This window comes from Mastigoproctus giganteus, chromosome 3, assembly GCF_048544385.1.
Source record: "Mastigoproctus giganteus isolate SK-2022 chromosome 3, ASM4854438v1, whole genome shotgun sequence".
Classification (NCBI taxonomy): Eukaryota; Metazoa; Arthropoda; class Arachnida; order Uropygi; family Thelyphonidae; genus Mastigoproctus; species Mastigoproctus giganteus.
The window spans coordinates 237085701-237107197 of record NC_143577.1 but is presented as its reverse complement, the minus strand read 5'-3'; the positions used below and the strand labels follow the sequence as shown (position 1 = coordinate 237107197).

General features: G+C 37.1%; 1 protein-coding gene across 7 annotated transcripts in view; it reads left to right on the top strand.

The window, feature by feature from the left end:
• Positions 1-21497, top strand: part of LanB1 (laminin subunit beta-1) — a 503856-nt gene that overhangs the window by 84277 nt on the left and 398082 nt on the right. For all 7 annotated transcript variants that reach the window (XM_090369708.1, XM_090369709.1, XM_090369712.1 and 4 more), the window contains one exon: positions 19364-19444. In XM_090369708.1, coding sequence (XP_090225834.1) covers positions 19364-19444 — 81 coding nt within the window. The remainder of the gene's footprint in view (positions 1-19363; positions 19445-21497) is intronic.

Below are 21497 nucleotides of genomic sequence, written 5' to 3'. Positions count from 1 at the left end.
ATGGTCACTTTCCCCCAGCGGCTATTTTTTTAAATAAATAAATAAAATAAATTTTCTGTTTATACTCCGGGACGATCAAACGGTCAGATGAGTTCACAAGATATACAGAATACAAGAAACAGCACCGTATTCAGCAGTCACGATTAGAAAGAATACTTGATGAGAATCAACCGAAAGAGCAAGCTGGCTTTATGACAGGATTCTCAACTATGTATCACCTTCATGTAATATCACAGTTAATGGAGAAAGCAAATGAATATAAAACACAATTATGCCTGGCATTTGTGGATAATGAAAAGGAATTCGACTCCATACAGCATAAGGCTGGAAAGACAAGGCATAGATACATCATATATAATTTGATTTTGAAGAAAATATATGAGAACGCTAACTCCTTTATTAGACTAGACAAAGGCAGTAGGAAATTTAAAATTGAGAAAGGAGTTCAACAAGGAGACACAATATCTCCGAAGTTGTTTACAGCTGCCCTTTAGGAAATTTTCAGAAGATTAGACTGGTCATTGGCTGCAATAATGATAATGCCAATGTGAATGGAGAGTACCTAAACCATTTACGATTTGCAGATGACATTGTGGTCATAAGTCACGATCCCAAAAATTAGAGGAAAACCTTAGTCAGTTATGCAGAGTTAGTAAGGATTTTGGACTAAAGATGAATATGGCTAAAACAAAAGTAATGATGAACAAGTATGCCACCGAAAGGGATATAATGATTGAAGGAGCAGTAATTGAAATGGTGGAGTCATATAGTTATCTGGGACAAGTCATTGGCCGCAATAATGATAAATGGCTGGAAGTCAAGAGAAGAACAAATTTTGGATGGATGGCATTCAGGAAATACTGAGGAGCAATATCCCAATTTGTCTGAAACATAAAATAATGAACCAATGTATACTCCCGACCATGACTTATGGAAGTGAAACTTGAGCACTCACCAAAAGAATGGAAGAGAAGCTGAGAACGACACAGCGAAGAATGGAACGAATTATATTGGGAATCAAAGTTAGATAAGAAGAGAAACACATGGATTAGGCAGCAAACTCAAGTAAAGGACATTCTTATCCAAACTAAAGAACTAAATTGGTCTTGGGCAGGCCACATAGCTCGAAGACATGATAAAAGATGGACTAAGAAAATAACAGAATGGTACCCAAGAGGAGCTAGAAGAAAACCTGGAAGACAACGATGGAGATGGACAGATGAAATTCACGAGTTTATGGGTAGTAAATGGATGGCCATTGCACAAAACAGAAGGAACTGGAAAGTTGCTGGAGAGGCCTTCATCCTGCAGTGGATTGAAAATGGCTGATGATGATGATCCCCTTGTATAAGGCAATGGTGAGGCAACCTTGAGTACTGCGTACAGGTCTGACGGCCTCATTTTAGGAAGGATATAGAGTTGCTAGAACGAGTATAGAGAATGGCAACAAGACTGGTGATGAGAACAAAGGGGTGCTCTTTCGAAGAAAGGCTTAAGTTGTGCCAATTGCAGCGTCTGGAGACTAGGCACCTGCGAGGCGATCTGATTGAGGTGTATAAGGCATTGAATGGATTGAGCAGGCTCAATGCTGATGGGATTCTTCCTCTTGCTCAGATTACAAACCTGAGGGGACATAAACTGAAATTGAGGAAAGACACAGTTGTCGAATAGATGTGCGAAAATTTGGCTTTAGCCAACGGGTAGTTGATTGCTGGAACAAACTTCCATCTGTCGTTGTGGAAGTTGATAGCTTAAATAAATTCAAGGAAGAAGTGGATAAACTTTCGGAGCGAATGGATGGATGAAATGAGAAAGTTTTTTTTTTTTTTTTCTCAGATGCTGTATAAGTAGAGCTGGATTTTGGTGTTCGTAGGCCCTAGACACTTTTATGTCGTAATATGCTTAAAAGGATGGGGGTAAAATGTTTTTACTCCCTCTTCAACTATAATAAATGATAAACCACCTCAACTGACGGAGAGACCATCGCTTCGATTCTTCTAGTTTCGAGAACAGTCGCTAGATTGCGTATTAAATTGAAGCTCCTAGATTCGATTGCCGATCTAAATCCCACGTGTTTTCTCAGCTCGTTTTTCGTTAGTCACAGTGAAAAAGAGTGAGCTGTTTTTTTTTTTTTTTCTTAATTTTTCCGTTCCTTCGTAGGCCCTAAAATTTCATAGGCCCTAGGCATTTCCCATTACGCCTACTTGCCTAATGGGAAATCGGGCCCCGTGTATAAGCTTGCTTTCTTGCATCATATGCCTCTACTAATGCTAATGGTTAGTGGTGCTACATTACTAATAAGTAACATTATACTTCTCTTCTTGAGAATTGTTACTTGTTAGTAGGACAAAGACCTTTCCGATATGGAAACACTCTTGTTGGTATCCTTACAATTTGAAGGATCAGTGCCTTTCCATTTGACTCCGTGTCTTTTTTCTACCTATTCTATAAGAAATAGACGCAAACCCTGTTATGAACTTATTGCAAACTTACAGAGAGGTTTAGAGCATTGGTTTTTTTACGACTTTTCCTCTCTTTACTTGTTGGCAGTTTCGTCTCTTGTAGTTTATTTTGTAATCTTCGTTTCGATGATTACAGATTTAAACTGATTTTACCATAATGCAGAAGCATCTCTGTTCCCTGGACTACTCATATTTACGCACGCATGCCGTACATATGATTAGTTCTTTGTAATTGGCATCTCTTACTTAGAGTGTATTTATGTTTCTCGTTCTAAATGTAATGAAATCTTACCATTAAACTTAATGAATAGGATCTCACTGCAGCCAATTAATGGTTAGATTAGGTTACATTACATAAATAGGAAACTAACATTAAATACAAGCTAAGTGACAAGTACCACTTACAGATAAGGGTTACCATCATTTTTGACGTATGTGAAATTTACTATACAGTATTTAATCTAAGGGGGGAAAAATGTTCTTGTTCATACTCCGGCACGACCACCAGGCCAGTAGAGTTTACAATAAATAATCAATACAAACGTTTATCGTATTTAGCAGTCACGGGCTTGAATCCTGGTCCACTCAAACAGCGCGTGCTACTGCACTCTCTCTCTTGACCACTTGGCTACGTCAGGCCTATATGTATATACAGTAGCGCTGCGTTTATATGTGCCACCAGTAAGCAAAATAAAATTTGATGCCCGAAATGTTGAATACTGATAAGCGTTAATAAATCAGAAAACAATATCGAAAAAAATTCGGCGCTCTCTTGAATTGCCGCTCGTAAGCGACTCTTACCTTGCTTACCCACTTGCGGCGGCCCTGTGTATGCACAATACAGTATATATGTTATCGGCAAAGTGTAATCCAGGCATTTTATAGATTGCCTGGCAAAATATGTAATAAACTTTTCTTTTGTCTATGATACCACTATTTTTTCTTTATCCTGTGATACCATTATTAAATACAGTTCTGACTTTTATACAAAGGCATACTGGAGGTAAATACTGCCCCTCGTATCTCGCTGTTAAAATGAATATATACCTGTTATGTTTATTTTTTGTAGTTTTATTTATTTTTTGGCTGTCATATTTCTGAGGCGGGATCGATTTGGGCCAGCGCAGTTATTAATACTGTACTTAATCCAGAAGGTCTTGTTGGACCAGAAAAGCGAGTCGAAGGAATTATTTTTACTAAATGATCTCCGTGTGCAAAGTTCAAAGAGGACCATATTATGGACAAAAATAGAACCGTATTTTATGTAAAAAAAATTGAGAAATAAAATAGGGATATTGTGAATGCCAAAATTTATTATAATATTTTTATACAAAATACAGTAAGTATTGCGCAAAACTGGTATATAAATATACAAAAAGTAAAAGCTAAAAAAATTCTATTAGGAACACAGTAGTAGGATATGCATTTAATAAACGTAAAGCTGATGGAAAGCCCCCAAAGTTTCTTTACATTATACAGGTAGTTCTCGACTTTACGAGTTAATTCGTTCCTAGCGCGGGCTCGTAAAGCGAAAACTCGTAAAGCGGGAATTTATTTCCCATAGACATAAGGTTAAAAATAGGGGTTACGTTCTCAACAGTGAAATTAGTTAGCTAATTAGTTTATGTTTAAACAATGATTAATTTATCGAAAGAAATGAAAACGTAGCCTGTAAAATCAAGCAAATTATAATAATAGAGAAATTATTTACCACTTACAAATGTTAAAGAATGTTTATTCTTCATCGTCGTCATCGACTAAATGCACACTCGTTGGTTTGTTGCACAAGGAGTAGTCTTCTTCAGATATGTTTCAAGAGGCATTTGTTTCCAAGATAATCTTCTCTTTCAATTATAAATTTCACGATTGCATGCATAAGCACTTTTTAACGTCACACACAAATTGCAACTAACACGATTTGCGTGGAGTAACAAGTTTACGAAGCTTTAAAAAAAAGGAATGAAGAGAAGATTCTGAAAATTTATGTTTTTTATACGATTGAAGATTTCAGTAAAGGGGAACACATTTCACCATAATAACGTAAAAAAACAACACAATTCCAGCTATCGGTATTTTCGCAAATGCAAGAAGACCGAGTTTACTACCCGTTTATAATTGCTTGCAGTAACAGAAAAGCCCAATAAACCGGAAAGTGCAAATTGTTTTATGGTCGTGACCTCAGAAATGTGCTTTAGAAAAATATCACAAAGGCGTTCAAAATTGATTCTTATAACGGAACATATGATAACGATGAAAGTGTAGTACATTATGACTTGAATTGGTAACTAATACAATTTACAAACCATGCTCACGATCTTTTATATGGCCTTAAGGTCACGAGCGTGACCTTAAAAATTACATTTTAGAGAGATAAATAGCTTAGGTATACAGTGAAAATTTCCAACTTCCGAGATCTTGAAACGAATTACCAAAAAACAATGTGTTATTGGGTTCACATTACGATATTTTAACGATACGATGGTGTCTCTGGAACTGATTAATATCGTAAAGCGGGGTAGGTATACTGTATTGTATTGTATAGCTACGCAAGTGGTTTGGAATGCGGTATTTATGAATGCTTAACATTCATTTTTTGCAATTAATGTTCATATTTTCGTTTTGTTGATACTTGGGGAAAAAAAACTCGTAAACCCGGGAATTCGTAAAGCGAGAACTGCTTGTATATAATATATACTGTACTTATAAGATGTACAAATATATACATTTTAACACCGAGATATGGGAGCGGTATTAACCTTATAAGGCCTTATACACTTCGGTTAAGTCACTACGCAGATGCCTACTTTCTAGAGACAATAATTTGCAGAACCCTAGTCTTTTATTTTAAGAATATCCTTTATGTGCCTCCAACTAATCTTGTTGCTCTTCTCTTCACCCTTTCAACAGATTTATGTCCTTTCTAAAGTGAGATTTCCAAACGAGTAATCAGTATTCTAGATCAGTGTTTCTCAACTTTTTTTTTTTTTAATTATCGCCTCCTAGACATTTTTTTCCTATCGCCCCCCCATGAAATTTTAAACAAGAAAATAATTTATACTTAATCTTTTTATTCAATGGGATCCCTGAGCCTGATGCTTCTTAGCTAAAAGTTCAATGTTCGATATGATGTTAGTAAGTTTAATTCTAATGTCTCCTCTTGAACAGATATCAATTCTGTTTCTTTCCTTTGTTAATATTTTATTTACCGAACTAAAACCACTTTCAGCCATATAAGACTTTGGAAAACAAAGAAGTACTTTGCCAATTTCACACCACATTGTTGGATAAAGAAGTTTAGTTATTTTTTCTCTCCACAACTCAGCCATTCTACCTTTTTCGAATTTATATTTGCATTCTTCTTTACACTTTAATTCTACGGATTCTTGAATTTTTTCACTAGCAGACCCATCGCATCCAGTTGGTTTTAACATCCATGGCTTCACTTCAAAAGAAAATAAATCTGAAGATCTATTTTTCATTTCACCTTTTAAAGAACAAAAATGATCTGAATAATTCTTAAGATCATTCTCGGTGAGAGATTCATTGATTTCGGCTAACTCTTGCATACCATTTTCTGAAATAGATCTTCAGATTTTTTTTTCTTTTCAAGTGAAGCCATGGATGTTAGAACCAACTGGATGCGATGCCGGGTCTGCTAGTGAAGAAATTCAAGAATTCATAGAATTAAAGTGAAAGACAAGCACTTCCTAATTCATTTCACAAATAGACGTGGTCTCAATTCTAATCTCAACGATATCCATTTCCACTTTGCAGTCTGCCAAACCCCATGTACTTTTTCTGACAGAATCTCAGTTATCAGTTGATTCAACTACTGCTCATCTCAGATGCCCAAATTATTCGCTGTATGATTCCTTTCGCCTCAAAGGTGGTACTTGTGCATATGTCCGTTCTGATATTCCCTGTCAGAGACTTGGTAATTTGGAATCTCCTCTCTTTGATCTTCTCTGGCTTAAAATCTCTCTACCTCATTGTGTCAAATTCATCTGTTGTCTCTATCGTTCTCCCAACTCCACTAATCACTTGGAGCTCTTTGACTTGCAACATTGCGACTCTCTCTTCCTCTCTTTGCAACTTCCTCTCTTTGCAACTTGTCTTTCTCCAGTCCAACTTTCCCAGCAGTGAGGTAATTTTCCTTGGTGATTTTAATGTTCACAACACCAGCTGGCTTCCGTTTTCTAGTCACACTGACCCAGCAGGTCGAGATGCTGAGTCTTTTGCGATTACTAATGACCTAGCACAGATTGTTCATTTACCTACAAGAATACCGGACAATCCTAATCATACAGCCAATACGCTTGATCTTTTTCTCACAAACAACCCTTCTAAGTACACGGTCGAAGTGAGAGGTCCTTTAGGCACTTCAGATGACAACTTGGTGATTGTCTCTTCTCCGTTGGAACCTTTATCTCATGGCTATTCCCAACCTCGTGTTGTTTGGCATTACAAGAATGCAAAATGGGATGACCTGCGAGACTTCTTTTCTTCTTTTCCTTGGTCGGATTACTGTTTCAAAACTTCTGATGTCAACGTTTGCTCAGATCGTGTCAGTGAAATTATTCTTGCAGGAATGGAATCCTTTATCCCATACTCTACTTTAATATCTCGTCCTTTATCTAAACATTGGTTTTCCAATAAATGTGCTACGGCTGTTAAGAGAAGAATGTTTCGTATCGTAATTGGCTTGTTTCTAATTTTTCAGTTTCATTTTCTGCCTACACCAAAGCTCGCAACAATTGTAAAGCAGTTATTAATCAGTCCAAACTAGAGTTTGAACAGGCTAAGGGTAGAAAACTTGCCTCTTGCCCTAATGGTAGCCGAGCATTCTGGTCTCTTGCCAAAGCTATTGGCCGCAACTTTTGCCCATCTCTGCTCCCACCTCTGTCCAAACCGGTTCTGTTGTCACTTCAGCCAAGGATAAAGCTGACCTGCTAGCATCCCATTTTTCTTCCAGCTCATGTATTAATGATCTTGGTAAAACACCTCCCACCATTCCCAGTACGCTCCATTCAATGCCTCGTGTAGTCTTCCGTCAAAAGGATATCAGAAGGATTTTGATGAATCTTGATGCTAAGAAAGCTCCAGGTCCTGATGGTATTTCTCCACCTGTTCTCAAAACCTGTGCTCCTAAACTTACTCCTATTCTTTGCCGCCTTTTTTCACTTTCTTATTCCAAAGGTGTTTTTCCTTCTGCTTGGAAATTTGCTCATATCCAGCCAGTTCCTAAAAAGGGTGAAAAATCCCTCCCATCCAATTATCGTCCCATTGCAATTACTTCTACTCTTTCTAAAGTAATGGAGAAATCAATTAACCGCCAACTCTTAAACTACATAGAAACCTTCCGTCTGATCAACGATCGCCAGTATGGATTCCATCAGTGTCGATCCACTGGTGATATTCTGGCTTATGTTACCCATTTATGGACTAATTCAATGGAAAGGTTCGGTGAAACACAAGTAGTTGCTCTTGACATCCTTTTGATCGTGTTTGGCATAAAGGTCTTCTAAACAAGCTTCCATCTTATGGTTTGCCAACTGTTTTTAGTAATTGGTTATCCAGTTTTCTCTCTGATCGCTCACTGAGGGTGATGGTAGATGGCTCTCTGTCTTCTAACTTCTTCACTAATACCGGTGTCCCCCATGGTTCAGTTCTTTCCCCCACTCTTTTCCTCTTGTATATTAATGACCTTCTTCCATTGACTGGAAATCCTATCCATAATTTTGCCGATGATAGCACATTGCATTCCACTTTCCATTTTGAGAAACCTTGTCCTGCTCAATCAGCTTCAACTTCTCGAAAATCTGCTACCAATTCCTTAAATGCCGATCTTCAGGTAATTCTCCAGTGGTGCAAAGACAACTTAATTGATTTCAACCCTTCTAAAACTCAGTCTTGTCTTATATCTCGCAAAAAGGATTCTTCTGCTCCTATGCTTATCTTTAGTGACACTCCGATTTCTAGGCAAAATGATATATCTCTTTTGGGGATTACCCTGACTTCTAATCTCTCTTGGCACAAGCACATTACAAATATTGTTTCCTCTGCATCTAAAAAACTTGGTTTTCTCTTTCGCTCTCGGCGTTACTTTTCTTCCAAACAGCTGCTCACTCTGTATAAATCGCAAATCCGCCCTTCCATGGAATATTGTTCCCATGGGTTGTGCCCCCAAAACCTCTCTCAGGCTTCTTGATTCCATTCAGAAGAGGGCAGTTAGGTTAATTAATGATTCATCTCTAACAGAGTCTCTCCACTCGCTTTCTCATAGACGTTCTGTTTCCGCTGCATGCCTCTTCTACAGATACTTCCATGGGCACTGTTCTTCTGAATTGTATTCTATAATTCCCGCTCTCTCTTTCAAAACAGTCCGAACACGTGCCGCCACCAGCCAACATCCATTTACTGTCCAACTCCAAACTCACAGAACCAACTTTTCATCTTCCAGTTTATTCATTCAACTGCCGTTTTCTGGAACAACCTTCCTTCATACATATTTCCTGAAAATTACAGTCTACAGAAGTTCAAGTCCAATGTCAACAAATATCTTCTTTCGTCTTCTCAACCTCCAACCCAGGTTCTAATACCTCTCGTGTTTGGGGTTTACATAAAAAAAAAAAAAAAAAAAAATACCATGAAATTTTTTTCTCATTAAATTTCTTTCAAATATTTCCAGTTTTTCACGGAATTCTTTTTAATACGCGTTTACAGTTTATCATCGTGATTAATTTTCCTTGAAGTTGAAGGGATACTTCATTAAATTTTTGAAAAATCCAAGCCATATAGTATATGTTGTTTTTGGGTTTGCTGATCTCCTTTGCTAAATCTGTGTCTCCTTCGCTTTCTAAAAAACTAATAATCGTATAAAAAATGTTTACAAATCTTGTTAGACAGTTTCCTTTCGATAGCCATCTGACATTTGTATGTAAAAGAAGCCTTACATACTGTTCTTCATTATCAACACAAAATTTTCTGATAAGGCGATCATATTTGCTATGTGACTATTTTATTGATGGTTTTAAGAACTGTACTGAGAGATTGATAAAGAACTGGACTAATATTTTTTTCAATCAGATGATGTCGGTGCACAATGCGGTGTATTGCAAGAACTTCGATACATATTTCCTTCAAGCGGGCTATAAAACCTTTGTCTTCCAACCATGGAGGTAGCACCATCAGTGGTACAGGATACCAAATTTTTCAGTGGTACTTGTTTTTCATCAAACCATGTCTTTACATTAGGAAAAATGGATGCTCCAGTACAGTTAGTTTCTAAAGATTTTACAAACAGCATCTCTTCTTGTAATTTAATCATCATCGACATAACGAACTATGCCATTAGAAGGGCCTTATTGTCAGTAACTGTGGATTCATCAATCTGAAGAGAAAATTTTCTCGTTTTTAGTTTGTCAGTTAGCTGCTCTTCAATGTTAACTAACATCTCATCGATTCGTCTTCGAATTGAATCGTTGCTCAATGGCAATGCTTTTAAAATACTGGAAGGATTTTGATGCATCACTGTTGAAATTAGTCTCTAATGTGTGTCGTATAACAGTGTCAGCAGCTTCATGAGCACTACAGTTTTTGCAATGATTTCTGTATTTTTAAAAGACACAATCATCCCATCCTTCCATCATTCCACCCAACTTTATCAGGATGTTTCCTTTTTAAGCGATGTAAAAGTGTTGATGGTTTCATAGCCTCATGAGTCGAATGGGCTTTTGATGGTTTCATAGCTGCCTTGAGTCGAATGGGCTTTCAATAAAACCATAAGCTAGATATTCATCCAGATACTATTGACACTTTTTCTTTTCATTACTTGACATGATTGAATATGGGTTGAATAGCTACAAAGAATTAAATAATAAAATATAAACTATTTTTATTCAACTCTCATAGCCCAGGTCATCCCAAAAGCACTGTGGGTAAAAAATAAACAACTTCCACAAGGGAACAATAAATCAGTACTAATTTTCGCTTAGAAAGTAGAAGCAATAGACAAACATTTCCTCATCCCATCCATGCCTCATATATTGACCCATGAAACAAAATAATAAGTAAAAGAAAGGCACAAACGTTAGAGATTGCGGAGACATTACCTCTGAAAACATTTTAATTCAACCACGTCCACTATCTTCCTTTTATCAAAATTTCTCACTCACTCCTAATATGATATACTTGTATGTTAAAAATCAGTTGTCTCGGGAGAAAAGAAAACCCAATGAGAGAAATTAAATATTAAGGAATAAGATGTCGTCAGGAAGGGATGAACCTTGGAGGGTCAACAAACCATTGTAATGATTTTTAACTCATGATTTTTTCGCCCCCCCCCCCAAAACCAATTTTCGCCCCCGTTGAGAATCCCTGTTCTAGATGTATCATAACCTTTTTTTTATACACTTGAGATGACTGTGACATTAGCTAGTACATTTGCATCAATACTGCATTCTTGAATTTTTAAAACAAACTGAAGTTTGTACATTGGCATCATTATTGTATTATTTCATATTGTGAAATCCTAAACAATGAGTTGCCATTATACCTTATTATACTTCAAATAAGTAACGCTTTCCCATTAGAGAAGACTATTATTACTTATTTTCAGTTTCGAAGCTCTTTGGCTTCTCAGAGGTATAAGGGAATTTAATCGGTTATAACCTGGAATAATGGTTAAAAATAAAATGGGGAACAATAGTTTAATCGATTTAAAAACGGACAAGAAACACTGGAATAAGAATCTCCCAGTGAACGCCCTTGGACGTTACGAAACGACGAAAATGTCACGAAGTAAAGGAACTCGTACGAAATGATAAGCGAATGACTTGTTGAAATTGTACTGTCTGTACTCTGTAGGCTCAGTATCCACACAATTCTGACGCAAGATTTAGGGATGCATCGCGTGTGTACAAAGTTTGTTCTATGCTTGCTGTCAGACGAACAAATGGACTGCAGGAAAGCCGTCGCAGTTGATTTGTTTGAAAAAGCTACGCAGAATCCGAGCTTCCTAAGGAAAGTGGTCACTGGAGATGAGAGTTGGGTGTTCGCCTACTACCCCGTGAGCAAGGCGGAATCATCCGAATGGCACACAGAAATGTCTCAACGGCCCAAAAAGTCTCATGCAACAAAATCCAACGTCAAAGCTATGCTGATTGTTTTTTTCGACGATGAGGGCATAGTGCACCACGAATTTGTGGCTAGAGGGAGAAGCATTACTGCTGCTTACTACGTTGAGTTTTGACACATTCGCGTGAACATGTGAGACGCGAAAATTATCTCAAAAATGGAAAGATGGCTGGATCCTGCACTATGACAATGCGCCCAATCACACGGCGCTGGCAGTTCATCATTTCTTGGCCATGAAAAATCAGTCATGCGGCAGCCTTCCTGCTTCTCGGACCTTGCACTGTCTGACTTCTAGCCGTTCACTAGAATGCCACTATTTTATTTTATTTTTAGTTGGCTCCCAGGCCTGGGTAACCTGGTGGTGGGATTGCTGACACCCTCTGGTCTAGCACTTCTACCAGAGGGTGCGGGAATTTTGTGCGGTCAATGCAGACAGTATAGCAGACCCGGGCCCAGCTCCACGTTCATAGGGACGGGCATTGGGTAGCAGTTATCTAGGTGTTGGCTGTCCCCTGGTGTTGGGTGGCCTGTGTACAACACAAACTAAACTTTATTTCTAAAGGTTACAACTACAAAATCAAACGAAACAGCCTGTGGCGATTTGCATAACTGGGCCGTTCAGCAGAAAGCTGGTGCACTAGGACAAAGATTAAAGAAATACCATTTTGCAACATCCGGTGATGGACTTCCTCAGTCCTTTATATTTTTGTACATATTTCTCATGTTTTGTCATTTACAGCACTTTTGGTAAAATAATATCCTTTAATTTGGAACACTTCGGTATTTCGCAACTTTCAAGTATATAAAATAATAAACACTAAGTTCTGTACCTTTCAGGTTAAGCCTACACCCCCTGTCTTCAGAGGTTAAGACAGGGACATGTGCTCCACGTAACCGCGGGACACATGTCCCTGTCTTAACCTCTGAAGACAGGGGGTGGCTCTGGGGGTGGCTTTGAGCAGAGCAATACACAGATTTATTAAATAAATAAATAAATATGGCCGAACCGGCAGAAAACGTAATCGGTGCGATAGCAGAACCTGCTACGTCGGTAGGAGGGGAAGGTTTTGATGATATGACTACTGAAGCCCAGTTGAGAGAATCGCCCTCCTCCCCGAATTCTGTCGATGATGTGGGGGGGATGGGTATTTTTCACAACGTGGCTGAGTTAGTCGGGTTCAGGCGAGGGTCGCATGGTTTTTTCTCCCGGAAACCTTGAGTTTTTCGTCCAGCAAAACAGAAAATCGACCTCAGGACACATGCAATTTATAGACAATACAAAGGGTACTAGGAAAGTTTTGCAATATGACGCAACAATGAATCACAGGAAGCTGCTTGTTGCTGCATGTTGAGACATGTTCATACGTGCATAATAGCCGCCGCGCCAAGTCGATGGGCTCAGTTATTCATTAGTAGTGAGAGTGTAAAGTGCTTGCGATGGCATCGTGGTCACGAAATGAGATAAGGACAGTTTTGCGGTATAATTTCGTGCGTGGTTTAACCATAGACCAGTGCTTAGAAGAAATGACTCTTGCACTAGATGATGATTGTCCACATCGTACAACGATATTCAGGTGGTATAGAGAATTCCAAAGGGGAAATTTCACTCTGGAGGATTCTGAGAGGCCGGGAAGGCCACGAACGTCAGTTACGGAGGAAAACGTTACTGCTGTGAGGAAAATGCGTGACGAAAACAGGCGAGTGACCTACCAACAGATAGAGGATACTTTGGGCCTAAATGCACCAGCAATTCGTTCGATTCTGCAAGATCATTTGCACGTGAAGAAACTTTGTTCTCTCTGGGTGCCGCATCAACTGACTGAAGAGCAGATGACACGACGTGTGACTTGGTGCCGGGAGATGTTAAAAAAAGTTTGATAAGGGACAATCTCGGTATGTGAACAACATCGTGACAGGTGACGAGACTTGGCTGTACTATTACGATCTGCCGACCAAGGCTCTAAACAAAGTTTGGGTCTTTGATGATGACGACACACCCGTAATTGTCAGAAAATCCCGATCTGTAAAGAAGAAAATGATAGCTGTATTTTTCAAATCGAGTGGAATTGTGGAACGTGTCGTTTTGGACACGCAGAAGACAGTCACAGCTAAGTGGTATACTGAACAATGCCTGCCTAAAGTCATTGGATCTATGAAGAACCTGCGGCCAAAGTCAAGAATGGACACCTGGTACCTCCATCACGATAATGCTCCAGCTCACCGCCCCAAAGCCTGCACCGAATATTTGACCACGACAGGACTGAAACTTCTCGAGCACCCTCCCTACAGTTCAGACCTTGCTCCCTGCGACTTTGCACTGTTTCCGCATGTGAAAATGAAGCTAAAAGGGAGGCGGTTTTCCAGTGATGAGGACCTTCTACAGGCTTGGGACAACGAGTGTGCTTTACTCCCTAGTGAAACTTGGCAGAACTGGTTTAAAGATTGGTTTCGGAGGATGGAGAGGTGTATTGAATGTAGAGGAAATTATTTTGAAAAAATTAAATAAACAAAGCTGTATTGCAAAACTTTCCTAGTACCCTTTGTATATGCAGAGAAACATGGCCTTAGTCGCCGATGCTCCTAAAAAAAATAAAATAAAAAAAAAAGATTGATTACTGAAGACGTACAAGAATTACTGGTAGAAAAAGAGCATGGCGAAGCAGATTTGGTGGAAGTTGGCATCGTAGATAAACCAAATCAATTCAGAGGATGATAGCGCAGATGAAAATTCAAAATTTCCAAATTTTACACTAAAAAGCATACGGGAAGGCATAAAGTTAGCCGAGCAATTAGAATCTTATTTTTTGAGTGCAGATTCTTGAGTGAAAGGAGCTCCCAAAGTTCAAAAGGGAGTGTCAAAAATGCTTTGTTCCATACGATGAAATTCACAAAGATTTATCAAGCAAACGCAAACAGACCCAGATTACAGATTTTTTAAAGAGAGCAGAAGATACACAAAATCTAGAATGGTGTATTTTTGTTAACATTTTGTTAACGAAATAGTGTATTTTTGTTAGCTTTTGGAACGTAACTACCCCTTTTTGTACTTTTCTTAGTCCCGTATAATACGGTTTCGCACAACACGACATTTTATAGGAACCTAACTACCGTGGTATACTGGGGTTACCTGTATTTAAGCCATATATGTCATGTAATTGCCGTAATTTTTTCATTTGTAAAGGTGGTTTACAAATGGAACAAAGACTAAGCAGGAGAATCTGTGTTGAATGGTAATTGTGTGGATTTTAGATAATATGGAGTGAATGTGTTTATCCTCCAAGCAGTAGCCATAGTAACAAGCGAATAATACGGTTACTGCTTGACGGTTAAACATTCAACCCATGAAAATAGCGCATGGTCGTTTGCTAAACGCTCATGATTTGACATAAGTTGAATGAGTCGCGTATGTTTTACTGCAATTGTAGTAATAGGCGCATTCGTTGCAACGCTATTGCGCCTCTTTTCTTTTTGCTTGTCCATTCTACAGTATAACAAGCATTCTCTTAAGGTGGATGGCAGCACAGCCATTACAGGTTTCTGGAACTAGTTCATTGACCTACTACGAAGTTTTACTGTCCTTGTTTTCTTCTGCTGATGAATGTTAGAAAAGCACTTTTCGTAGCGTTGTTGAAATGAAATAAAGTAAATAATGATAACAAATTAATATTATTTATTTCTTTTATTATTATTATATTTTTTGCTTTTTACACGTTTGTAAATATTTATAATAAACAGGAAGGAGTTAATAATAGCACAAGAACAATTATTATTATTTGGTTTTTGGGAGCATTAGCAATTAAGGCCATATTGCTCCGCATAAGAACAAACTGAATTTGAACCTATATGTATTATTTTGTGAACTTTTAGATCACTCAACTCTTAGTTGATTCAGACGTACGAAAGTAAAGAGTTGACTAAACGAACATTTTAACGCTATGGCAAACTTTCCCGTGACTGCAGTATGATTAGTCGCTGGACTAATATGAAATGTCTGATTATTCGCTAATCATGATTGACAAACACCTGACGTCAATCAAATCATCACATGCTTATGGCTACGAGATAAATTGAAAAACATATGAAGTTAGGGGCTATTAAAATACGAACATATCAAATAAACTTAGGTTACCAAAATTTCATAATTAGTTATTAGTTCAAATTCAAATCAAAATTAGTTAAAATCAAAATTAATTGAAACTGACTATGAGTTTTAAAAATTTCTAAGACAAGTGAAATTGACAAAGAAATTTCTAAAAATTTCTTCCTCAATTTTAATTTATGCCCCCCTCGTGTGTAGTGTGAGCAAGAGGAAGAATCATCAACACTGAGCTTGCTCCATCTATTCAAAGCCTTAAACACTTCAATCACTTCACAGGTGCCTATCCTCCAGATGCTACAGTTTGCAGAACTGAATCCTTTCTTGATAAGACCCACCCCATTTGTTCCCTTCACCAATTTTGTTGCACTTCTCTGCACCCATTCCAACACATCTGCATCCTTCCCCTCTTACGTGGCCATTCGTTTTTGAGCCACGATGGGAAAATTTGTACAACACCCGTAAGACTGCCAATCGTCCTTTTGGTATTCGTCTCCAAGAGCTACTCAAAGAACTTACTATCAAGGTAGACAAGGTTGCCCAAACACCAAAGCAACCCCTTCCACACTGGCATGCTCATGTCCCGGCATGTGACTTGCCCTTAGAAGTTGGGGAAAGTCGGACACTCCATCATCTGTCTACCAGCAGCTTCATTCAGCACACCGAACTGAATGAACATTCTGACTTCGCGCCAGTTTACACAGACGGTTCGAAGTCAGAATCATATGTGGGATCTGCTGCTGTCTTTACAGACAGCACTACATCGGAGCAGATTCCCTCTGAATGCAGCATATTTACTGCAGAGCTGCACGCTATAGAGTTAGCCTTGGATCACATTAGTAAATGCCAATACCAATGGTTCCTTTTATATTCCGACTCTCTCAGCGTGTTACAGGCTTTAATATCTGTGAGATATAATCCTCATCCGGTTCTGTCTTGCATTCAGCAGAAGATTCACTTTCTCCATGAACGTGAATATGATATCCGCTTCTGCTGGATTCCCAGCCACATTGGGATTATGGGAAATTGCTGATTTGGCTGACACCACAGCCAAATCAGCAATTCCCAATAATTAAAAGTAAAATCGCTGCCTGTCAGTCCCCTATACAGACTATAGGCAAATAATACACCAGAAGATACACTCCCAATGGCAGGATTCATGGAATAGACAGACTGCGAATAAATTATATCATATAAAGCCTGTAATTGAACCATGGCAGTCTAGTCTGCGCAGGAATCGTAAGGAGGAAGTTGTTCTTGCCCGGACCCCGCATAGGACATAGTCATTTGACTCATTCGTTTTTGTTGAGGGCTGATGACCCTCCTATGTGTGAGTCCTGTGGCACAATTTTATCCATGAGACACATTTTAATTGATTGTCCAGATTTTAGCAATATCCATTTTACCGCTTTTAATCATCTGGCTGAGCCGTATACACTCAGTCAGATTTTATCTCACAATGACCATGTGTCTGCTATTTTTAAATTTTTGAAATCAGCAAACCTTTTTACCCATATTTAAAAAATCTACTTTGTTATAGTTACTTGTTTACTGATATTTGTCTTTTACAGTTTATACTCGTTTTTATACTTTGACTTGGTGACCTAACCCATTAGGCCACTGAAAATTTTACTTTTTATGACCAGGTTTTGCCGCATTATAGCCTTAGTTGCTAATGCGCCAATAAAAATCAACCAACCAAACATCCTTCCTAAAATGAGACCTCCAGATTTATATGTTCTACTCAGAATGCAGCCTAACCAATGCTTTGTACAATGGGATAATCAGGGCAGTGTGAACTTTACAAAGACCAGCTTTTTCTAAAAAAACTCTTATTGTTTTGGCCAAAAAATTACATCTTTCTCTTGCCTGCAGTTAATGGATTTAAAATTTTTTGAAAAGCTTATAGCTTTTCCTAAGTCTAAAGTTGGCAGCTGTGCATGTGATACTTATCTGAGGACACATTATGTGGGACAGTTTGGAGAAACTCAGGCAGTTACTATTAATATTTCTATGGCATTTCAATCAGATTTGTTATGCCTTCTAAGCAGTTCTGATTTTTGTGATTGGATAACCTCTTTGACTTCTCGCTGTGTGATGGTAGACATTTTCTGCTTTTTAATAGAAAATGCCTACCATCACATTTTACTTTTAATTTCTGCTGCTAGGACACTGCATTGCACTTTCTGATTCAGCAAACCTTGCCTTGCAAAAGTGGTCACAAATTCTTGAATATTCTGTGCCAGTTCTTAACCCATTTTTTGGTCATGTGGGAATGATTCCCCCTCCTCCTCTCTCATTATTTTTTATCTATTTTGCTCAGACTTGAAACCATTCTGTTTACTTTGGATAGTGCTTTCCAGGGTAATATTTTGGTACAGTTTCTCTACTACAAATTTGAAAACTATTAAATATGGTAAGATTGGGCTACAAAATCATCAATTTTTATTTAAAACTTTTTTTTTTTTTGGCTGATGCTGAATAAGCTTGCTTTCTTGCATCATATGCCTCTACTAATGCTAATGCTAATGTATGATTTCATATGAATGCTAGTGAGTTAAATTAGGTCTGTATTGGGAATAGGTTAAAGAATTTACATGCTCACATTCAGGAACACTATGATTCTTGGATAAGAACACACACACACATCTTTATTGAGATAATCTTGACTAATAAACCTTTCTTGTCATCAACATATTTGAGGCCGCCATAGCCGAGTGGTCAGCCATGTGGGTGCATAAGTACACGTGCCTTGCGTGACCTGGGTTCAAGCCCGTGACTGCTGAATACGGTGCTGTTTCTTGAATTCTCTCTACCTTGTGAACTCCTAACTGTGTTGGTCATCCCAGAGTATAAACAGAAAATTTATTTATTTATTTATTATATCATATTACATACTTTTTATTGAAAAACTAGCCCTTCTTTCACTCTCACTGTTACTTTTCTTCAAAACAGCTTCTGATACTTTACCAATCACAACTAGACCTTACCATGGAATGTTGTTCCTACCTATAGAGTAGTGCCACCAGAACTCTCTGAAATTCTGTGTTTAATATAGGAGAGATTAGTCAGCTGAATTAATATTACTTCTGTTACAAACTCATTCTAGTCTGTTTCACATTCAGTTTCATCTGTATTCCTTTTCTGCAAACATTTCAGTGCTTTATTCTTAAAAAAACTTACAGATTAAGTTATGGTAGTGTTGAATGAGACATGACTGTGTTATACTACTGTACAATCCAAGCAATTATTTTCTGATTTTTTTCTCCCATTTCATTAAACAATGAATAAATAATTCATTGTTTAATATAAAGAATTCTGAAAAGCTGCTTAAAATGTGAATAATGAGATTTCCCCCCATTTTCACATAGTGGGTACCAATCAAAAATTTTGAACAGTAACATCCTGTGATTTATATTTCTGTAGTACTTTTTTCTGTTTACTGGCATTGAATGGATTTTTTTATGGTATTAACAAAGTTACAATTCAAGTGTAACATCATACTAAATCACATTATTATTAGCTCTTAATAAAAGTTAATACTTGTGCACTTATTTTGTAAATGTTAAAAATTCATGTGGTCTTCACTGGAAAAAAAAAAGCTTAACATCTTAATTTATAAAGTTATTTTTAATAAAATATAATTTTGTATTTCATCAAAAAATTGTAGATATACTCGGTCAACAAGCAGCATCAGAATCCCGAGCAAATCGGCGCTTAGATAATAGAAGACGTCCAGAAAAGCAGAGAGGTATTATTATCCATATCTTTTCATTATATAGTGTTTGTAGAATAATGTTTATTTGATTAGCTGATAAATATCTTTTTAATGAGATATTAAATTACTAAACACTGGATTCCTATTTGTAAATGTAACCATTGATTTCAGAATTGCTTTATACTTTTGTTTATATTATAAACTTGTGATTTTGTTCTTTATCTATTGTGGAATGATTTAAATATGGAAATTCCTTATGTGAATGAATGTTTTTGTGTACTTTATTTGAAACCTCATGTTTTTTTCTAATAACAATGGGGCACAAAATAATTTGTGTAATCTAGCATGAAATTAATGTTAATTAATTCATCCAGACATTTAATAATCTTTAGAATATTATCAGTCATTTATGGTATGTGATTACAGTTCTTCCCCCTCCCACATGTTCAAGCCATCTTATATACATTCTAATAATTTTTAAAAACTGATTAAAATTTATTTACTTGTAATATGTCCCTGCTGAAGTTTAAACATGGTACATATGCTGACTCTAATAATGTTCAGATACAAGTGAGTTCTTTTTAATTGAGCTACACAGGTCTTTCCTGCCTTGTTACCTGCATTTGTAATCACTTATTAGCCATGGCTAATAAGCGATTTTATATTATATGTGAAACTTCTTTTATATACCCATTTGTTCAGTCACCCATGTATAAGCTTTAGGCAACTGGCTTACATGTGTTATTGCATTGGAGATATTACCTATAGAGTAAAAATAAGTTTAAATAAAATTTTAGAGGTTTAGAAAAAAAATTTTTAAAGTAAAACTTCAATTTAAATGATTAAACAGACTTACAGAAAATGTAAAAATTTAAGAGAGATTTTTACCATAAAAGAATGTAAATGAAACTTTTGGTAAGAGTAAAATTTAATTAAATTTGTTCTTTAATTTCAAATATAATTCTGATTTGGTTAATGGCATGTGATCTGGATATTAAGTACTTAAATTTGTTTAAGTTATGGAATCACAAATCTGTGTTTTAGGATACATTTCTGAATCCTATTTTTGAATATTTTGTGTAACTAATTTTTCCACCAATTTCCTGAAACTGGTGATGTTTTTATCAGCTGGACCCAGAACTCAATTCTCTCCCCCCCCCAAGCACAGTCAAACCTTCAAAATTTGGCAACCTTGAGATCTCATACTTGCCTCCTTAGTTTTGGTTTTGAAAGTGAACAGAACAGAACATGTGCTCTGCTTCAGTTGGAATCAGCCAACAGGTCTTGGTGGCATCTATCATTTAGCATTTGTTTACACCTTCAACAGTGAAATATTGCTTTTATTGTGTAGTTGTTCATAGGAGTTTTTTGTATTTTGGGTAGTCATACAAAAAGAAGTTGTTGTTTTTGGTTTTTAGGAGCATTAGCAACTAAGGCCATATTACTCCGGGAATATGCGGTGGTCATTCCCTGACCTTTCCACATCCTCCGTATTTGGTGGTGATGGGCTCGAACCCCGGTCTAATCAAGAAGTGTGTGCTACGCACTGTTGCTCCTTCCCACCTGGCTACGGAGGCACCACAAAAAGAAGTGAAAAATTCTATGTTACTGTACTGGGACTTATTGTACTTACTACTGTAAAAGTATTATGTTGTTATGGTATAATATGAAACTAAAATTTTATTATTTCTGATTTATTTATTAGTTCATGAATCAATGTAAAAATCTTCACAGAAGTTTCACTGTTAAATTTCTTAAATGTTGCACCCTTCTCAACAATAATTACTTCTGTTTATATTTTGAACCACTGCAATCACTTTAATGACATGTTTCTTTTATGCAGCATCTTCTAAAATAGCATGAAAGTCTTTATATCTCTTGATTATAAACACTACAGTCTTAATACTTCAGGTTCCAATTTCAAGAACGAGAAACTCTTTGAGTACTTTGTTTCTAATTATCAATGATTTGCTGATATCACATATGAATAGCAGTGGACAGTTCTATAACCTTCTGACAAATTTCCCCATTTGGAGTGTGGTAAAAATTTTTAGCATTAGCAGAGACATATGATGCAAAAGAGCAA